We start from the raw sequence: 16,323 nt of genomic DNA, 5'->3' as shown, positions 1-16,323 counted from the left end.
ATGTTTGCTTGGTTTCGCATTCTAACAATATGTTTGTTACTGTAATTGTGTCAAACTACACAATAAATAATTGATCATTAATGTCACTATATTGAATGCGAAATGAATCCTATATGTTCCCAATTATGTTTTATTCATAACCAGCACATATGCACATACTTTATGCACGCGGTTTATAGTCATTACCCCCGTTGTGAATAAATTATCATAGGATCGTTGTTTTCGTCGGGTCCTCATGCAATTCATCTTAGATTATTTGTGACTATGTCAGGCAGTCAAGTAGTTAAATGACAGAGAGCATCATTGTGGCTCTTAAAGCATCACAATCATGACTGAAGTGCTTTATTATGGGCTGAGAGGCGTGCACATAGGCTACATTTTAAACTTGGCACTATTGAGCGAAGAATTGATGATGGATTCATAAATGTTCTGATAATAACCATCTGTTTGTCAACACGGTCTTGTTTGTATAGAAATGTATCAACATGTGATCAACAGGCATGGAGAAATATGATACTTGAATTAATGTGGTTGCCTAAAAGCACTCCAAGTTACGCGCAAAATTGTGATGATTTACCCGAAAATGCTGTTTTTTTTAATCCTGTTAGGTTTTTAGTGAAATGTCAAACACAGCTTAATATTTAACCGGTTTGATATGAGCTGGCATTTTCTGCTTTTCAACATCAGAAAAACGACAAAATCAGTCGCCCATCTGTACTAAGCTGCAAAATCCTGTCTTTGCTTTAGTATGAAAGTGCTTCTAATGCAGATCTCTTATCCAGTCAAAGCAGGCCTGTTTTTCAGAGATAGCATATCTGCTTCTTCAGCGATCGGCTGATGCTTCTACTGTTAAGATGTTTTATTAATCATTTTTTTTCTGTCAAAGGATGTATTATTAATAATATTTTATTTCATAGTGTGGTACCACAGTACACAGTGTAATGCGGTAGAACTTATATACGTTTTACTTGTATTCAATGGAGCAGAAAATGTGGGAAAAGAAGTGTATGTAGAAGAGTTAAGAGAGAGAATGCATTATGATGAATAGGTTTACAAACATGCATTGTGTGACAATTATACCATACTTGCCAACCCTCCCGGATTTTCCGGGAGACTCCCGAAATTCAGCGCCTCTCCCGAAAACCTCCCGGGACAAATTTTCTCCCGAAATTCATGCGGACCTGAGTGACGTGTCGACAGCCTGTCTTCACGTCCGTAAAGCAGTTCGTCTGCCGTAAACAGCTATGTTGTGACACTCTTAAACAGGACAATACTGCCACCTACTGTACATGCATATGTGACAATAACATCTAGGGCTTTTAGAGAGTGCAGTGCACAACTGCGCACACAACAAGGAGACGAAGCAGAATGCATCATCAGAGAGGTTGTTCAGCATTGTTATAAAAATAGTGACAGAGAATAGAACAAGGATGGACAATTCAACCCTTAACTCAACAATGAGTAGATGAGTGTTATGTGTGTGTATATGTGTAAATAAATGAACACTGAAATTCAAGTATTTTTCTTATTTATATATATATATATATATATATATATATATATATATATATATATATATATATATATATATATATATATATACATATATATATATATATAATAAAATAAATACATATATATATATATATATAGCTAGAATTCACTGAAAGACAAGTATTTCTTATATATATATATATATATATATATATATATATACATATATATATATATATATATATACATATATATATATATATATATATTATATATATATATATAGCCAGAATTCACTGAAAGTCAAGTATTTCTTATATATATATATATATATATATATATATATATATATATATATATATATATATATATATATGAAATACTTGACTTGGTGAATTCTAGCTGTAAATATACTCCTCCCCTCTTAACCACACCCCCAACCACGCCCCCCGGGACCACCCCACCCCCACCATCTCCCGAAATCGGAGGTCTCAAGGTTGGCAAGTATGAATTATACAGTCACAACAAAAACATTTATTAATAACTGTGATGCTTCATGTTGAAGGGGCTGATTGCAACATTTACACAGTTTCTTAAAGGGCGCTAACTTTCTAAAGTATTTTACACAGTATATCCCGCCCTCTTACGGTTTCTAGAATGTATTGACATACCGTATTTTTCGGAGTATAAGTCGCACCGGAGTATAAGTCGCACCTGCCGAAAATGCATAATAAAGAAGGAAAAAATAACTGTGACTTATAGTCCGAAAAATACGGTAACTATGTACGTACATAACACATGCACACACATTAGCTTCGGGTTTTGTTAGCTCATGAGAGCAATTTGGATAGTTTATTAGCAGTCATTGAATGTATAGTTTATCACAACAATAACATGACTGCAAATTGTTCGCTGCTACTGTTGGACTGCTTTTGTACACCAAATATTTTACCCGTGCCAGTAAAAAAATGATTACATAAACTTAGTAATTGTGAAAAATATAGATAGTTTTAAAGGTGGCGACTTGTCCAGGGTGTACCCCGCCTACCGCCTGAATGCAGCTGAGATAGGCTGCAGCACCCCCCGCCACCCCAAAAGGGACAAGCGGAAGAAGATGGATGGATGGATGTTCTGTTAAACCACTAATGATAACATAAGCTAACCAATGTTGTTTTTGTTATAATGTTTGCTTTAAAAAATGTAACTGTGAGCAAGTGGCAAACAGCACCTTTAAGTATCTATCATGACTCCTTGGGATACCAGTCTAGATTGTAAAATACATAATATACATGTGTTAAGTTATGATAAACAGTAACTATATTTGTCAATAACATTTAAAACCAATTATTGTTTATATTGTGTTTAAAACAATTTATTGTTTCGTAAAAAACAGAGCGTATGGTTAACAAAAAAGTGACCATTACATAGCTGTACAGTAAATGTATTGTAATAAAGTCAATGATAGAGTGTGTGATAATGTTAGATGTGTATGTAAGGTACTGTATGGTAAAAAACCAAAAATAAAATAGTTTAATAGTTTTTTAATGTTGTAATATTTTTTGTTTATTAAGAATACTATACTCATTTAAAAATGTTTATGGTACAGTAAGTTGAAAACAAAAATAAGTTGATATTTAACAATATATTTATTTAATGAAATGCATTCTAGAAAAGAAAACTTAAAATATGTATATAATATTTTCTATTTTAATTGTGGGAATAAAGTCAAAAGACTAAATAGCTGTTACAAATAGTAAAGAAAGGGCCCAATCTACTAAGATCAAAAGTGCAAACAATAAAATGGTGTGTACCATTAGTGTGTGTGTTGCAGATGTTCTACTATGACTGCGTGTACAGTTGATAATAAGTGCAAAAGTGGTGCAGATTGCCCCTATTTAAATGAGGTATTTGCATGTACTATCTGCTGTCACTATAGAGCCAATCGTGTCCTGATATCATTCTCCAACCTGTGGCATTTTATTATGTTGTAAAACATGCAGTACAAAACTATAAATTGTTCCACCTTTTCACAATATCTATGGCGAAACTCAAAAGATTTGAATATAGTGCAAAAGTTCATTCATGTCATCAATTCAACTTCAAATGTGAAACTAATATATGATATAAATTCATTGCATGCAAAGTGAGGTATGGCAAGCCTTTATTTGCTATCATTTTGATGATCACAGCTTACAATTTTCTGAGATTTTTAATTCAAAGTTGTCATAAGTTATAAGACATATATCATCAAAATTATATTTAAAAAAAGGCTTGAAATACTGTATCTTGAGTTGCATGTTATGAGCCTAGGTCATTAGTATTAGTTGTTACCTTGTAAATCTAATTGCATTAATAAATAAACCTTTGCACGATATTCCAATTTTTGTTTCACCTGTAGAAGTGTGATCTGGACAACAGAACCTATTTTTAGCACACCGAAGGTGCGCTCTGGTTCGAAGGTGTTCTTGGCACAATAATAATCCATAAATACATAAATAATCCATACACAATAAAATGCATGTTACAACTATCCAAATATGTTGACACACACACACACACACACACAATGAATTATGTCTACATTATCTGTCTTTGTAGTGTGATCGCCTCCTTTCTCACAGCCATTTGTGCGTAACAGGGCCCATTTCCACGTGCTAAACAGAAACACAAAAGAGCGGCCGCAAAAACAGTTTCAGGATTAAAAAAAACTAAAAATGCTAAATATGCTAAATGATTATTTTTGTATCTATTATTATTTGTTATACTATCTACCTATTATTGTGGACATTCTGATAATCAACATAATGTATAGTTTGCATATACATGAAGATGGACAGGCTAAATGAATTCTGCTCACTATTCCTCAGCACACAGGCTTAGTAGATCAGCTTTGCAATGCTATTAAGTTTTTATGTGTTTTAATTCACGCAAACCTTTAGTAAAAAAAGCGTAAAAGTAAAGTTTAAAAAAAAGTACCAGTACAGTACATCCGGGAAGTATTCAGTGTTTCACTTTTTCCACATGTTGTAGTTACAGCCTTATTCCAAAATGGAATAAATTAATTTTTGTCCTCAAAATTCTTTTTTTTTTTTGTTTTGTTTTTTTAAGATTTTGCAAACTTATTAAAAATAGGAAAATAAAAAAATCACATGTACCTAAGTATTCACAGAATTGGCTCAATACTTTGTTGACGCACCTTAGGCAAGTCTTAATTGAATACGATGCCACAAGCTTGACACATCGATCTTTGGGCAGTTTGGCCCTTTGCTCTTTGCGGCACCTCTCGAGCTCCATCAGGTTGGATGAGAAGCGTTGGTTTTCATCCAGGATGTCGCAGGTTGTATTCAAAAAGACTTGAGGCTGTAATTGCTGCCAAAGGTGCATCAACAAAGTCTTGAGCAAAGGGTGTGAATGCTTACGGTATATACATGTGATTATTTTTAATTAGGGCCCGAGCTGTTGCTGTTTATTATTATCATTATTCTTCTGCCAGTTTGGATGCCTTTTTGAGGCCCTTAGCATGCACGAAAAGTCCCCAAATTTTGCAAATGCGTCATGTATGGCGTAAAATGTAATTTTTGGGAGGTCTGGAAAATGACATTTTAATATTGGCTCTCAAGTGCCACCTTTAAAATGTTAAGAAATAGCCCCTCCTACCAGTTTTACATATAGAAACAAAAGTTGCTGGAGACCTCTATCATGACGGGACGCACATAACATTTTTAATTAAATTTGCAAAAAATACATTAAAAAAATATTTTTCACATTGTCATTATCGTGTGTAGAATTGTGAGGACACAAATAAAGTAATTGCGTTTTGGAATAAGGCTGTCACATGTAGAGAAAGTCAAGCGCTGTGAATACTTTCCGGATGTAAGCAGTTTGGCAACACTTTAAAATCCAGCCTGTGTTTACAATTTGTCATATAATATTTACAATGGGTTTTGATGACACACTTTTAACGTGGTGGGTGTGCAAATTGTTGGTCAAATCTGAAATGCATAGCTTGGCTTTGCAAAACCTGAGCCCTGCAACTATAACCGGGCTGAAAACCCCTAATGTGATTAAACACAGAGCTTTGGGAAGCTTTGGGGGTAAAAAAAAAAAAAAAAAACTCCATCTACTGTGGAAGCGACACAAGGACATCCTTTGAGATGAGGGGGGAGAAGAAGAAAAATCCTCCCATTTTCCTCTTGTGCCGCCAAGATGCTTCACATTTGTGTTTGTAGACAAGGAGCAGTTTCTCAGGACACATCATGGTGTTGTGTGGCAAAACTCTCCTGTTTGTCAAAACACATCAGTGTGACTCACGCTGCTTCCACTGGATTATTTAATTGAACTCCAGCAGAATATCAAACACCCACTCTGACCTTTCAACAAACACTAAAACTGCGGTGTGTAAATTAATTCCGTTTTGAGGTGATAACAAGGTCGTTATTAGACTATTAAATAAAAGTAAGGGAATAGATGAGGAGCGTAAGCCACAACAAAAGGTGGAGAGCGTAAAGAGCAGACCTGAGACATTCACTGAGACAAATAAGGGTGCAAATCTCATATTCTTTCCCATGCTGCTTTGCGGCGAGCCATTCAGAGGCAGCGCAGCGTGAAGATCCGTCACTGTCGGAGGACATGCAGGTTGTCAATTGATAATGAAGCACAGAGCTACGGGCCCTCAGCTCCTTGCTGTCCTAATTATGCTGACGGAGAACCCGCCACCTTTGTGTTAACATTTGATTTATTTCTACCAGCCTGCATGTAAAGGAGCGCTGTTCTTTTTTCTCTTTTTTTACAGATGAGTTTCAAACAGGAAAAATCACACCTCATTAATTAGGGGCTCAAACAAAAGCACATTGTCAGCACTGGTGGTATTTGGAAAGGAATTGATTTGGAAATACAGTGGAACCTCTAAAGACATCTAAAGACGACGAGATATGTAAAAGATATATAAATCTGCACAATTAATTCAATTTTAATCACGACGTTGCTGCCCAGTTAAATTAATGAATGAAATAAGTTTATTTCGGTCATATAATCAACCATCAACCATTAACCATTTTGTGTGACCAGTTTAAGAGTACAGACTATACATATACAGTATAACAATCATACACATTTACACACAAAAGGAAAAGAAAAGAAAAGAAAAAGCATGACCGAAAAAGGAATAGGCTGAAGCCAAAGCTTATATTTGCCTATCCTATACCTTCACTGAAAATAAGATTACCTGGAACATCAATGTTAAAAAAAAAAAAAAAAATCAATGGGATGAAAGTAATTGTTACTATATTTTATAATTTTCAATTATCTCACCTTTCAATGTTTTCTTAAACCTTAACAAAGAAGTACATGTCTTCAACTCATCACTGAGCTTATTCCACCATTTAACTCCTAAAACTGAAATACATTTGTATTTAATATTCGTTCTTGCTTTACCTATTTCAAAAATCAATACCCCCCGTAAATTATGGGTTTCTCCTCTTAATTGAAATAACCTAAGAATACAAGCTGGAAGGCTGTTGTTCTTTACTCGAAACATAATTTCCATTGTTTTTAAAAACACAATATCTGAAAATTTTAACACATTAGAACTTATAAATAATGGATTGGTATGTTCATAGTAGCACGCTTTGTGTATTATTCTTATTACCCTTTTTTGAAGTTTAATTATTGGGTCTATGTTTGTTCTATAAACATTTCCCCAAACTTCAACACAATATGTTAAATATGGAAAAATAAAAGAATAATATAACATATGCAAACATTTCTTATTCAGCATGTGTTTTACTTTATAAAGAATGGCAATGGATTTGGATATAAATGAAGGTGATTGTCAATTATATTAACATTTAAAAAGCAGGCACCTCTGCGTATCAAATTACCGTATTTTTCGGAGTATAAGTCGCACCTGCCGAAAATGCATAATAAAGAAGGAAAAAAACATATATAAGTCGCACTGGAGCCCGGCCAAACTATGAAAAAAACTGCGATTTATAGTCCGAAAAATACGGTAAGCACTTTCAAAGCAACAGCGGCCCGTCTTGAAGCCCCATGAAGCAGTCCCTACCCTTGCCATATGCCATGTTGTATGGACACATCTAGTTTATTATATACTAAATACAAAATATACTGTTCACTGGACAACGAGTCCAAAGCGCCCGTTTTTTATGTTACGCGTCGCTTTTCCCATGACAACATCTACAGGGACCGTGACATAATTGGGGGCTCGTCCGGGAAATGAAAATAATTGTTGCGGGATCTGCCGAAATCATTTCAATCTTCGAAAAGAAAACATAACATAATTAAGTCTGGTATGAACCTCTGTGAAAACTATGTGGTAGAGAGTTAACACTTCTCTGTGCTTTGTATAGTCTTGTTGCTATATAAAAAACCCAAAACCAGTGAAGTTGGCACGTTGTGTAAATCGTAAATAAAAACAGAATACAAGGATTTGCTAATCCTTTTCAACTTATATTCAACTGAAGATATTTCCTGTTCGAACTGAGAAACTTGTTTTTTTTGTGCAAATAATCATTACCTTAGAATTTAATGGCAGCAACACATTGCAAAAAAGTTGGCACAGGGGCATTTTTACCACTGTGTTACATGGCCTTTCCTTTTAACAACACTCAGTAAACTTTGGGGAACTGAGGAGACCAATTTTTGAAGCTTTTCAGGTGGAATTCTTTCCCATTATTGCTTGATGTACAGCTTAAGTTGTTCAACAGTCCGGGGTCTTTGTTGTGGTATTTTGCGCTTCATATTGCGCCACACATTTTCAAAGGGAGACAGGCAGGCCAATCTAGTACCCACAATCTTTTACTACAAAGCCACGCTGTTGTAACACGTGCAGAATGTTGCTTGGCATTGTCTTGCTGAAATAAGCAGGGGCGTCCATGAAAAAGACGTTGTTTGGATGGCAACATACAGTATGTTGCTCCAAAACCTGTATGTAACTTTCAGCATTGATGGTGCCTTTACAGATGTGTAAGTTACCCATGCCTTGGGCACTAATACACCGCCATACCATCACAGATGCTGGCTTTTGAACTTTGCGCCTATAACAATCCGGATGGTTATTTTCCTCTTTGATCCGGAGGACACGACATCCACAGTTTCCAAAAACAATTTGAAATGTGGACTCGTCAGACCACAGAACACTTTTACACTTTGCATCAGTCCATCTTAGATGAGCTCAGGCCCAGCGATGCCGCCAGCGTTTCTGGGTGTTGTTGATAAATAGCTTTCGTTTTGCATAGTAGAGTTTTTACTTGCACTTACAGATGTAGCGACAAACTGTAGTTACTGAGAGTGGTTTTCTGAAGTGTTCCTGATCCCATGTGATATCCTTTACACACTGATGTCGCTTTTTGATGCAGTACCGCATAAGGAATCGAAGGTCACGAGCATTCAATGCTGGTTTTCAGGCTTGCCGCTTACGTGCATTGATTTCTCCAGATTTTCTGAACCTTTTGATGATATTACGGAATGTAGATGGTGAAATCTCTAAATTCCTTGCAATAGCTCGTTGAGAAATACTGTTCTAAAATTTGCTCACGCATTTGTTCACAAAGTGGTGACCCTCGCCCCATCCTTGTTTGGGAATGACTGAGCATTTCATGGAAGCTGCTTTTACACCCAATCATGGCACCCACCTGCTCCCAATTAGCCTGTTCACCTTTTGGTAGTTTCCAAATAAGTGTTTGATGAGCATTCCTTTTGAGGCTTTTTTGAAACATGTTGCAAGCATCAAATTCCAAATGAGCTACTATTTACAAAAAAATAACAAAGTTTACCAGTTCAAACTTTAAGTATCTTGTCTTTGCAGTGTATTCAATTGAATATAGGTTGAAAGGGATTTGCAAATCATTGTAATATGTTTTTATTTACGATTTACACAACGTGCCAACTTCCCTGGTTTTGGGTTTTGTACTCAGCCGCGCCGTCATGGGCGGGCCTGGGCTGAGTCAGCCGTGCTCGCCCTGGGCTGGAAGCGGTTTATGTTATTTGGGTTTTGTTTTATTTACATCGTAACAGGTAAAAATAGGACTATATTCAATCGAAACAAAGGCCAAAGACAATAACACAATTAACTGACAATTCAATTAAGTATAAAAGACAGCCAAAAATGTTGACAGAAGTGAAATTCAATCATGTTTAATTTTGTCTTGTCGATGGGCGAGACAAGTTCATAGTATATCCGATCACAGCTCTTTAATAGCGTACATTGCAATGGGGGTTAGTTATCAAGGACAGCCAATCAAATGACTTTCGTTTTTAGATGAGGAAGTCAGTAGTCCCCGCCAAAAACAAAAACGAAATGTGTTGCTTTATTATGTTCCATATCGTAATGTCTGTACAACTGGGATAAAGGGAAGAGAACAATTGTTTACTGCTATGATGCCATCAGCAGGGGAGTCGTTGATCGAGATATCACAACTGTAAGTTAAATATATTATTCCCGCTGCATGAGTGAGCATCGCTATCTAAACCTTTACTGTTGGGGCTTCCTCTGTCCAACACTGATTATTACATGTAAGACAAACACCTATATTAGTGGTTATTGTAACAATATCTGTTTGAAATTATTTAAGCCTTTATCGTGTCCAAAAAAGGAAAGAGTTTGCCATTTTTATGGTATTAATGAGATTGTAAAGAACTGTTGTTGATACGATGTTGATACCTTTTTCTTGATTAGAAGTTACATACAATATTAACTGTTATTTTTTAATGCACATAGTTAATATTAATAACGTGTTTGGATGTATTCAATAAATCAATGTATTCTTGGTTGCCAAAAAGTGATTCAGTGTAATATACTTTGATATTTACACATATATGTGCATAAATTATTATGAAATAAAAATTAATAGATTTTATTTACAACACACTTTTCATTTAAATAAATCTTAAAGTGCTAAAGTACGGACCAATATTTAAAACAATAAAAGCTTAGCCATTAAAATAGATTAAATACTAAGACTCAAACACAGAACATGCAAAATAGTGGCTTTTCTAACAGTGCATCTATTTATTTTAGTTATTTAAAATCAAAATCTAAGTATTTCTGTGTGTGTATATAAGTACGTTTTGAGCACAATTAACAATATGGCGATTATAATAAGAGTGCTAATTTTGGTCACAATAACAGTGGTAATAAAATGTTCATACTGTTAAATCCCCAACACTAACACTTGGCCATCACTCCAGCAGCACTAAAAACGGACTCAGCCAAACTGCCTCTCGGTAATGCTGCAATTATCAATGCCAACAAAGAAACTGACTCAGAAATGTAATAATGAAACAGGCTATAACAACTGGACAGAAATGATCATAATCAGCTCATTCTTAAATCTTCAAATAAAAAATTTGATTTTATTATTTAAATCAATTACTATTTATTAACACACAAAAGTACCGAAAATGGGTACCGTTGAATACAGGTATTGATTCCCTAGTACCGGAAAATTGGTACCGAATCGGTTCAAATACGAAAGGTATCCACATGTACTAATAATGAACAAAACCAAAGATTTTAGAATGCCGACCCGTGGGAAGCATTGTTTTACCTAACCCAGGGGTCGGCAACCTTTACCAGTCAAAGAGCCATTTTGACCAGTTTCACAAATTAAAGAAAACAATGGGAGCCACAAAAATATTTTGAAATTCAAAAGGAAATAACACTGCATACAAAGTTTTTTTTTTGCTTTGTGCTATGTATAAACCAAGGGTCTCAGACACGCGGCCCACACCTTAATATGAAAATTGAATGTTAGTGCGGCCCGCGACTTTTATATGAATGGCGCTTGACAGCATCATACATCCCGGTTTTTCCGGCAGACTACGCATTTCAGGGCAACTATTCTCTCAAACGTGCCGTGATGGTACAGCATTTGGCGCCCATTGCAACCAGCGTGCCGGCCCAGTCACACGTTATATGTGGCTTCTGCTTGCTCACACAAGTGACAGCAAGGCATAATTGGTCAACAACCACACAGGTTCCACTGACGGTGTCGGTATAAAAAACTTTAACACTCTTACTAATAATGCGCCACACTGTGAACACACACCAAACAAGAACGACAAACACATTTCGGGAGAACATCTGCACCGTAACACAACATAAACACAACATAACAAATACCCAGAATCCCATGCAGCCCTAACTCTTCCGGGCTACATTATACACCCCCCGCTACCAAACCCTGCCCACCTCAACCGACGCACAGAGGGGGGGGGGGTTGATGTGTGAGGGAGCAGGGTTGGGGTGGGGGCGGGGTTTGGTGGTAGCAGGGGTGTATAATGTAGCCCGGAAGAGTCAGGGCTGCATGGGATTCTGGGTATTTGTTCTGTTGTGTTTATGTTGTGTTACGGTGCATATGTTCTCCCGAAATGTGTTTGTCATTCTTGTTTGGTTTTGGTTCAAAGTGTGGCGCATTATTAGTAAGAGTGTTAAAGTTGTTTTATATGGCCACCGTCAGTGTAACCTGTGTGGCTGTTGAGCAAGTATGCCTTGCTGTCACTTACGTGTGCAAGCAGAAGATGCATATAACAAGAGGCTGGGCTGGCACGCTGTTAGTACAACTTGTAGAAGGTGCTACATGCTGTACCATCATGTCACCCCCCTATTATTATTGTAGGGGTGAAAATCGGAGAATATTAATCCCGGGAGTTTTCTGCGAGAGGCACTGAAATCCGGAAATTTCCCGGGAAAATCGGGGGGGGTTGGCAAGTATGCAGCTGAGCCGCATCAGGGTGATCAAAGAGCCGCATGCGGCTCCGGAGCCGCGGGTTGCCGACCCCTGACCTAACCTAATGAATAATGGTTTGCAATTGTAACACTACTTATACAAACTCCCCAAAATGTGTTGCCGGAGACGTTTTAGGGAATGTTTGATCCGTCTGCCCTGCAGATGGGTTAATTGAGTTAAATCTTTTAATCACATTAATTATGATGATTTATCAATTCCATTATGTCATTTTGGCAGCCGTAAATAAAACTAAACTGCTCACCCTTTGACCGACATAAATGGGAGCGAACATGAAAAAGTCTGCCGACGTCATACATGGTGATGGTTTGTTTAAAAAAATACATATATATATAAAGATAAAAACCTCCAAATGGAACCACGTATGGGACGCTCAACTGTCTAAGTGTACATTGTAATAAACATGACTGTGGTAGCTTTGGTCAAAGGTCGAACATGTACATTACTGGTGCTCTACCAGCACCACTTTCTAACTGATCTTCTTTGAAAGCTAACATTATGAGTCCGTTTTTATTCTCTCATTCTAATCTGCGTTCGCCCCAAGGCCACACGTCCCTAATACAAAGTGTCCTTGTAGATGAAAAATTATTTCCTGTTGAAGGAAAGCGAAAAATATATATTTACACTTTGTTTCAAGATGACAACGCAGCATTGTGTGCTTTGTATTTATTAGTTCCGCAAACACATAATGAGTTTATTGTTACCAGTCAGTGAAGGTTATTCTTTGACAAAAGCGTTTTGTCTGGTGTAGATTGAACACATTTTTATTATTAGTTTTTCCTTCAAAATCTGCTCATCTGTTCTCCTGCAAACCTTAATCAATAATCTCTGCAGGACTTACATTTTGCCTGCTTCCTCCCCCATTAAGGACACTGAGCGCCTTCGCCTGTGCTACTAAGCATTGATTGTTTTCATCTGTACATACTTAAGAGTGGATATAAATGAGCAGAGCGGTACATTGTAATGCTGACACCATGGTGCCTCACAGGGCTACGACGATGGATACGGAGGAGAATACGACGACGAGAGCTACGACGCCTATGACGACAACTACAGCAATCAGTCAAAGAGGTGACGTTTAATATTCAGCATTTGGCTCGGTCGCACTGAACGATACTGTTCATTTACATGAAACCATCTCCCGACTTGGTATGAAAACTAAAATGAATGAATGAAAGAAAAAGCAGATTTTGTTTTTTATCTCCACACTTGCAGTCGTAGTCAAAAGTTTACATACACTTGTGAAGGACATGATGTCATGGCTGTCTTGAGTTTCCAATAATTTCTATAACTCTTATTTTTTTGTGATAGAGTGATTGGAGCACATACTTGGTTGTCACAAAAAACATTCATGACGTTTGGTTCTTTTATGAATTTATTATGGGTCTACTGAAAATGTGACCAAATCTGCTGGGTCAAAAGTATACATACAGCAATGTTAATATTTGGTTACATGTCCCTTGGCAAGTTTCACTGCAATAAGGCGCTTTTGGTAGCCATCCACAAGCTTCTGGTTGAATTGGTGCAGTCCAGCTACATTTGTTGGTTTTCTGAGATGGACTTGTTTCTTCAGCATTGTCCACACGTTTAAGTCAGGACTTTGGGAAGGCCATTCTAAAACTTAATTCTAGCCTGATTTAGCTATTCCTTTACCACTTTTGACGTGTGATTGGTGTCATTGTACTATTGGAACACCCAACTGCGCCCATGATTTTAGGTTGTCCTGAAAAATTTGGAGGTAATCCTCCTTTTTCCAATCACTCTATCACAAAAAAATAAGAGTTGTAGAAATTATTGGAAACTCAAGACAGCCATGACATTGTGTTCTTTACAAGTGTATGTAAACTTTTGACCACGACTGTATATGCAGTAAACTAATAACAGCTTCATACATTTAATGATAGTAATAAAATAGACCATGATGAGATGTGTGCTTGTTGATTCCTTTCCCATCTAGCATCTCAGATTACTACGAATACGGACAAGCAACAAACGACGAATCCTACAATAACTATGGTAAGTCAATATTGCATATTGTGTGCATAAACATGTATGGACATAAACCTTTATATCTCCCAAAAAGAAAATATCAAAACAAATAAATGGTGGGTAAAAATCATCCATCCATCCATCCATTTTCTACCGCTTAATCCCTTCGGGGTCGCGGGGGGCGCTGGAGCCTATCTCAGCTACAATCGGGCGGAAGGCGGGGTACACCCTGGACAAGTCGCCACCTCATCACAGGGCCAACACAGATAGACAGACAACATTCACACTCACATTCACACACTAGGGCCAATTTTAGTGTTGCCAATCAACCTATCCCCAGGTGCATGTTTTTGGAGGTGGGAGGAAGCCGGAGTACCAGGAGGGAACCCACGCAGTCACGGGGAGAACATGCAAACTCCACACAGAAAGATCCCGAGCGCGGGATTGAACCCAGGACTGCTCAGGACCTTCGTATTGTGAGGCAGACGCACTAACCCCTCTTCCACCGTGCTGCCCGGGTTAAAATCAATCAATTGAACTAGCAGTGGAAAATTCCAAACGTATTCTAAGTAAATACTGTTAACAATCCTGACAAAATTCAGAACAAAATTATCGTATTGACCGGAATATAGGACAACCTTGTCTTTTTCAGCACCCATTTTTAGAAATATATTATGAATTCTCAATTTACGAACTTGGATGGATGGGTTTCGAGACGGAGCTCTTAACTCAAAACACTTGTACCTCAAATCAACGTCTCCTGTTGAAATTAATTTAAATGGTGCAATTTTAACATGAAACATGCTTTTTCAAAAGAACAAATATCTGGATATGAAATATTGTATAAAAAAACAATACAATAAAAACAGCAGATTTATGAAGTCATGTAACAATATTGTACAGGATTTACCTTGGAGAGTGGACTTCTACGGTATCTCCTTCCAACTGCTTCTTTGTCAAACACACCATCAGCGACTTTCTAATTTTTTAATGCTGTTCGGATATTATTTTAACGTCCTTGGCTGGCATTGGACTCTGTCTGCTTCAGTATGGTGCAGACTAGCAGTGATACGCTCGAATTGTTTCACCAAATCGACTACACCCTTGGTCACGTTTTTGATTACCGTATTTTTCGGATTATAAATCGCTCCGGAGTATACGTCGCACAGGCCGAAAATGCATAATAAAGAAGGAAAAAAACATATATACGTCGCACTCGAGTGTAAGTCGCATTTTGGGGGGAAATTTATTTGATAAAATCCAACACCAAGAATAGACATTTGAAAGGCAATTTGAAATAAATAAAGAATAGTGAACAACAGGCTGAATAAGTGTACGTTATATGAGGCATAAATAACCAACTGAGAACGTGCCTGGTATGTTAACGTAACATATTATGGTAAGAGTCATTTAGTATATGATTTCGTTTTCGGTGCCATTTTTGTTCAGCTCTTCTCAGTTTTTATGAGTTACCGCCGATGTTGAAATAATCAATTTTAATAGCTACGGATGTAGCAGCAGTTAGCATCCCCTTGACCCACAATGCACTTCTGCCATGACGCACAACGCACTTCTGCCATGACCCTCCCCCGTCGAATTCTTATTGGTTGACGTGTGTGACGATTGCTTCGTCTCTTACGCGAATGACATAAATAATATTATTTGATATTTTACGGTAATGTGTTAATAATTTCACACATAAATCGCTCCGGAGTATATGTCGCAACCCCGGCCAAACTATGAAAAAAACTGTGAATTATAATCCGAAAAATACGGTATTTATTTTTTTAATTCAATGAATATCATCCACTTCTTCATCTCAGCCCTGTCCTCACTCACTTTCTTCCTTTTCAATCTCTATCTATAATCTGGGACATTTTCTACGCTAACTAAAGGCACGGTTGCTTGTAAGTAAAATTTGTGCATGCATTTTAAAGTATAACAATTAGCAGAGAGACAGCTCTTATTTCAAAAAACTTTTAAATTGAGGTACAACTGTATTGTTTAAGTGACAGAAAAGACGTCGCTGGTTGGTTTACATGAATTAATCTCTAAAGCCCCACTATAAAACAAT

The 16,323-nt window shown here is 37.0% G+C and overlaps 1 protein-coding gene across 6 annotated transcripts in view; it reads left to right on the top strand.

The window, feature by feature from the left end:
* khdrbs2 (KH domain containing, RNA binding, signal transduction associated 2) overlaps window positions 1-16,323 on the top strand; it is a 142,101-nt gene that overhangs the window by 108,687 nt on the left and 17,091 nt on the right. For all 6 annotated transcript variants that reach the window (XR_009815106.1, XR_009815100.2, XR_009815105.1 and 3 more), the window contains exons 7-8: window positions 13,249-13,331; window positions 14,218-14,276. Coding sequence is in view for 1 of the 6 variants with exons in the window: in XM_061958580.1 (XP_061814564.1) it covers window positions 13,249-13,331; window positions 14,218-14,276 (142 nt within the window). In the remaining 5 variants the exon portion in view is untranslated. The remainder of the gene's footprint in view (window positions 1-13,248; window positions 13,332-14,217; window positions 14,277-16,323) is intronic.

This window comes from Nerophis lumbriciformis, linkage group LG02 (genome assembly GCF_033978685.3).
Source record: "Nerophis lumbriciformis linkage group LG02, RoL_Nlum_v2.1, whole genome shotgun sequence".
In the NCBI taxonomy this organism is placed as follows: Eukaryota; Metazoa; Chordata; class Actinopteri; order Syngnathiformes; family Syngnathidae; genus Nerophis; species Nerophis lumbriciformis.
This window is presented reverse-complemented; position numbering and strand designations above follow the sequence as displayed.